Source organism: Sorex araneus, chromosome 4 (genome assembly GCF_027595985.1).
Source record: "Sorex araneus isolate mSorAra2 chromosome 4, mSorAra2.pri, whole genome shotgun sequence".
Lineage (NCBI taxonomy): Eukaryota > Metazoa > Chordata > Mammalia > Eulipotyphla > Soricidae > Sorex > Sorex araneus.
This window is the reverse complement of record NC_073305.1, coordinates 111,287,847-111,293,846: the sequence shown is the minus strand read 5'-3', so window position 1 is coordinate 111,293,846 and position 6,000 is coordinate 111,287,847. Positions and strand designations below refer to the sequence as shown.

Here is a 6,000-nt window from a genome sequence, read left to right as displayed (position 1 = left end):
GAATCTCAAACATGAAAGCTTTGTAACTCTCTCAAAAAAAAAAGTAATATAGAGTTCATGCCCAGTTCAATCAGCTTAATCAATGGCTGAACAAACAGCAGTACTCCTACATTATTTAAAAACAAACAAACAAAAAAAGTTTTCTATGTCCCTTTGCATAAATCATATTCAAGGAAGCCCTAAAGAAAATCCCCTTAGGCTCATTTAAGGAATTTTTCTTTACAGGGCCTTCTAGAACACACTGGAAAGGAGAAAGTATTTCAGTGAGAACCAGACTACCCCAGGAAGACCAATGATTGGAATACTGCATTTAGCTAGCTGAAGTAAGTAAGGGCTGGACAGAGGATTCAGATTAGAGAAGGAAATACCTTAAGCCTCCAGAAGGGGCTAGTAGTTCAGAGGATTCAAAAGAATGAACTGACTTAGGGAGAAATAATCAAAGGAAAAGACTAGTTTAGGACATTATGGAAGTCCAAGAGGAAACTGGATGTTGAAAACTGAACTGATTCACATTAGGGACTACAATTTCAGATTTATTAACATAATAGTTCAGAAAATGCTTACAGATTTTCTTTTATATTGAGGGGCCCGTGGGAGAGATAGTAGGGTACTTGCCATGCACGAAGCTGACCAGGGTTCCCTCCCTGGTCTCCCATTGTTCTTCCAATCTCACAATTCTCCTGGTGAGCTTAGGTTCTGATCTGAGTTCTTCTGAGCCTCATGAGCCTAGCTCTGAGTTCTCCCTGAGCTCAGAAGTAGGAGAAAGCCCTGAGTACAGCCAGTGTGGCCCAACACACACACACACACACACACACACACACACACACACACGTACACACGTACACGTATACATATAAACGTATGTATATATGGAATGAAGAAGAAACAGTAATAGAAAGAAATTTTGTCTGTTTATAATATTAGACAAAAATAAAGGGAAAGGGGAAAAAACAGAAAAAAAAACAGAAAAAAATGAAGAAGCTGCTGGCTGAGGTATAATTAGTGAATATATTACCGATAACTTTTGTCGAGAAAAGTCTCAATCACTCTTGGAAGCAAAAAGGAAGTGACGGCAGGCAGGGATGGGAGCATGTTCCTATAGGGAGCACGGTGAGCTTGAGAGGGCTTCCTGCCTGGGCCAGTGTTGATGAGGGCAGACGTGGTCAAAGAGGAGGGAGTCTCAGGAAAATGAGACTTTCTAACCGATCATGTGCACATAGGAGCTTCGTGAGCTGGGTGTTTGTAACTCGAGGCAATTAATACTGTGTTCCTCATGGGAGTTTCAATCATTCAACAAAGATGGAGCAAAAATCATTTACAGGAAACGTGAGAACCCTTATACTCTGTGCTGCTGAAAACACAGCTACAATCCATGAAAAATCCTGTGCTCAACGGTGATTCCTCCTGGAAGGCTCAGGATGATTTTCTTGACACCCTTAGCTCAATTTCAGTGCGGGCAAGGATCTGAAAGTTGCACACAGCAGCAGGAAGAGAGAATGAGTAAGCTGTCCACGCACAGCACTCAGGTGGGCTCTAGGCTGAATCACCAGTGGGCAATTCAGTGTTCGTCATTCTCTCGCTGGTTAGGTGGGCTCAAAGGAATTAACATGTAATGTACTCCACAGAACAAATTATTTATTTTAGGCTCTCAAGCAAGAGGTTTCATTTTCATTCTGTTTTGATGACTCTGATTTTAGTTGGGACCACAGTCTCTTCAGCTGTCCAACACACCTAAAATCATTCATATATGAGTTTTCTTCCATATCTTTTATTGTTGCTCTTTTACATTTCCCTTAGATAAGTCCCCAGAGATAGTACAGGAGTTAAGGCACCTGCTGTGCATACAGCTCAGCCCTGCCTGATCCCCAGCACCACATATGGTCCCCCCAGCACCACCAAGACTGATCCCTGAGCACCGCCAGGTATGGCCCCACTACATACACAGGCAACTCAATTATTTTCCTTAGCAACTGTTGCATTCAAATACATTTTTAACACAATGATTAAAAAGTGCTTAGGTATATTTTTATTGACTTTGTATCAACACTGTGTACACACAAAATGTTTGGATCACATAAATTCAACATTCCATGTTTTGATATTAGTAACAAGGACATAAACAATCATTTCCTGAGTTGACAGTGCAATGTAAAATTTAATCTGTATTGCTAATAAGACATTTTATAGCATAGAAATGTGATCAAAATGATCATTTATCATATCATAAAACACAAGAGCTTACTGTAGAACAGTGATAAAGTTTAAATGGCAAAGAACTTTGTGATTCCTAATAAAGAATCCTGTATGTATTTGTTGCCATGATTGACTTTCCAGGTCAAGTATCAGTAGTAAAATAAGTTACAGTACAAAATAAACCAACAAGTTATCTATACTGTAGGAACATTTGATTTCATTTAAGAAACTGAAGCCTGGATTCTAGTGAACCTTCCAAGATACACAAAAAAGTTGCTTAGAAAACCCTCAACAATCACAAATTTAGATAAACAGTTAAGTACAGTGGCAGCTCTTCATTATCCTGTGAAACTATGGATCTCCTCTTCAGAGAAGTTAAGATCATGCAGCAACCTGAAAAACAAAGCATGTATTTCTTAAGGAAAATGCTCCTTAAAAAAAAAAAAAATCAAAGTATGCCACAGACATAATATACTTTTATAATAATACATAATATTTTTCTATTTTCTTATTGCTATGTACTTAACCATTCCCCAATTATAACTTGTAAAAAATGTAATAATTCCTTAATGTCATCCAGTATAGAGCCAGTGTTTAACTGTCTAATATATGCCATAATTTTAAAGCACTTGAATCAAGATTCAATGAGTTTTCCCAGTGTGCAGGAGTAGTTAGTCTTTTAATTACCTTAAAATTTTTAAATCAGTCTTTTAAGTGCCCTAAGCACCTTAAAATCTGTAAGGTGCTTTTGTAAGCAAAAGTTATTTTAGTTTTATTTGTGTTTGGATTTTAAAGCTTTGAGAAAAACGTTCTTCTGTTTACTGTTTCAAATTAAAAAAATCTTGTCCCTATTTAAGCTTTTACTTATTTTCAAGTAAAATAAGTATCTCCCATCTCTTGGTCCTTCAATTTATCTGTTGGCAATGTCAGACTTTTGTGAGAATCTCCCAGTCATAATTTTGTTGCATTTCTATCACTACTTTAATAATAATATGGTACATGCTGTAGGCAGCATGTCAAAGGGACGCATATAGGAAGACTAGTAATATTCCTAAACAATTTGGGGCAAGTTGGCTAGCAGAGAATAGAAAAGCTATCTTGGAGGTAAAATTGAGAAAATACAAGTATAAAGATAACAGGCGAGTTTGAAAACATTAAACTTTTAAGATCTTAACTCTGCTATCTTCTGTTGAAATACACACTGAACAGAATTACACAGGAAGACTAAATACAATTACATATTCAATTACACATGAAGATTGCAGTTGTAAAGTACTGGGCACAGCCTTGCAAGGAACCATTGGGAAGCCCCAAATCCAGGAGAGAAAATCAATCTACTTCTGGAAGCCAGAGAGACAGTACACTGGGTAGGGCGCTTGCTTAGCTGCAGCTGACGCAGGTTTCAATCCTTGGCACCTCACGTGGTCTCCCAGCTTGACAGGAGTGATTTCTAAGTGCAGAGCCAGTAGACACCCCTCAGAACCACTGGTTTTGGCTCCCAAAACAAAACAAAACAATAGCAACAACAAAAGAATCCACTTCTCTGAGGAGGCTGTCTATGGGAATTTTCCCAAGCCAGTGGAAACAGGACCAAGTGTCCCTACCATGAACGGCCCTAGGGACTGAACTCAGGCTGGCAAAGGCATAACTCCTACCCACTGTACTGGCTTTCCAGCCCCTCTATCCTCTTTAAGAAAATGAAAAATAATTGAGATAATATGGATTACCTCATGGCAGTTTCCTTATTATTCTTTTACATATGCAATCCTCTTTCTCTGATGCAGTTCAGTACTGACAGGAGTTTGATTACAATCTTTTTTTTTAAATTAAATTAATTTTTTAAATTAGTGAGTCACCGTGAGGGTACAGTTACAAATTTACCCATCTTCATGCTTGTGTTCATACAATGTTCGAGAACCCATCCCTCCACCAGTGTCCATTCTCCACCACCAATGAACCCAGTATCCCTCCCACCCTCCAATCCCGTCCCCCCCACACCCCACCCCCTCTGTGGCAAGGTATTCCATTTTGTTCTCTCTCTCCTTTTGGGTGTTGTGGTTTGCGACAGGGGTATTGAGTGGCCATTGTGTTCAGTCTCTAGTCTACTTTCAGCACGCATCTCCGGGATCTCCAACCGGAGATCACATTTTACTAGGTGTCCCCTTCTCTATCCGGGCTGCCTTTCCCCCAGCATGTGAGGCCAACTTCCAAGCCATGGAGCCAACCTCCTTGTATTATATACTACTATTCTTGGGTGTTAATCTCCTACTCTGTTATTTTATATTCCACAGATGAGTGCAATCTTTCTATGTCTGTCCCTCTCTTTCTGACTCATTTCACTTAGCATGATACTTTCCATGTTGATCCACTTATATGCAAAGTTCATGACTTCATCTTTTCTAACAGTTGCATTGTATTCCATTGTCTACCACTTCTGGGAATATATCCCGGAGAAACAAAAAAGTATAGTCAAAATGACATCTGCAATTATATGTTCATTGCGGCACTGTTTACAATAGCCAGAACCTAGAAAAAACCCGAGTGCCCGAGAACAGATGACTGGTTAAAGAAACTTTGGTACATCTATACAATGATTACAATCTTTGAAAGTGCTATTATGCTGCAATCTGTAAGTGTTAAACTTCTAAGACACTACAGCTTTTAGCCTTTCTTTTCTAAGATTTTTTTCAAATCATATCATTAATCTTCTATAATATTAATACCACAGCAATAATGACATTATATATTAAATATACATTTGTTTGAAAATAAGTGAAAGCTTAAATAGTACCAAGATTTTAATTTGAGACAGTAAACAGAAGAACATTTTTCTCAAAGCATTCAAATCCAAACACCACTTAAATATAACTAAAATAACTTTTGATTGTAAAAGTCCCTTAATTATTTTCATAATTAAAATTAAAAATAAAATAGTTGATCAGAAATATAGTGTAAGCATTAAGGTGTTTGCCTTGCATGTGATCGGTATTAGTTTCATCCATAGCACCATACGGTCCTCCCAACCACCCAGAGCAATCTGTGAGCACAAAGCCAGGAGTGGCCCGTAAGCATAGCTGATATGGACCAAATTAATAAGAAAAAAACAAGAAGAAGCTGGTGACATAAACACTTCTTATTAATCTACCATTATTATACAACTGTGATGAAAGAAGTTTAACTCTAATCTAATGCCCCAAATAAAATTGTGACAACAATCTTGTAAAGATGTCCACAAGGCTAGTCACGAGCAGAGACCAGAAATGGTTATATTTTACCTTTGTGCCCATATCTAAATATATGTATATCTACATATGTATATATATGTATAATATCTATCTTATCTATTAAAATCCTGGCCATCAAAACTCTTCATCTGCACAAGATTTAAAATTTTGCTAATTTGTTTGGCAAAGAAATTATACCTTGCTTCTTAACCTGCTATGTTGTACAGGATCTCAGACTTTTTTGTTTGCTTGGTTAAGAGATGGAGAGAGAAGGGCAGCAGGTATACTTCACATGCCAATGCAGGCATCAAATTCATCAAATTCACATCAAATCCATGATCCCTGAGCAATGATCAGGAAGCAGCCAAAGGACTTGTGGGGAAGCCCCAAAATCATTAAAATCGGTTTTTTTTTTTTTTTGGTTTTAAAATAGTTTCTGGGTTTTTTTGGCTTTATTATTAGTAGATGTTGGATTTGTATGCCTGATTTATATCCTATAAACTTCAAGTTATATACCTATATACCTTGAGTTAAAAATTTCTCAGGTTTTAGAAAGGGTCAGAATGAAAAAAAGTTTAACCTA

At 37.5% G+C, this 6,000-nt stretch overlaps 1 protein-coding gene across 3 annotated transcripts in view; it reads right to left on the bottom strand.

Annotated features, from left to right (window-relative positions):
- Positions 1 to 1,076: 1,076 nt before the first annotated feature.
- Positions 1,077 to 6,000, bottom strand: part of LOC101538361 (cytochrome b5 reductase 4) — a 73,301-nt gene continuing 68,377 nt past the window's right edge. For all 3 annotated transcript variants that reach the window (XM_055136415.1, XM_055136416.1, XM_055136414.1), the window contains one exon: positions 1,077 to 2,586. In XM_055136415.1, the coding sequence (XP_054992390.1) occupies positions 2,532 to 2,586 (55 nt within the window). In that variant the 3' untranslated portion in view covers positions 1,077 to 2,531. The remainder of the gene's footprint in view (positions 2,587 to 6,000) is intronic.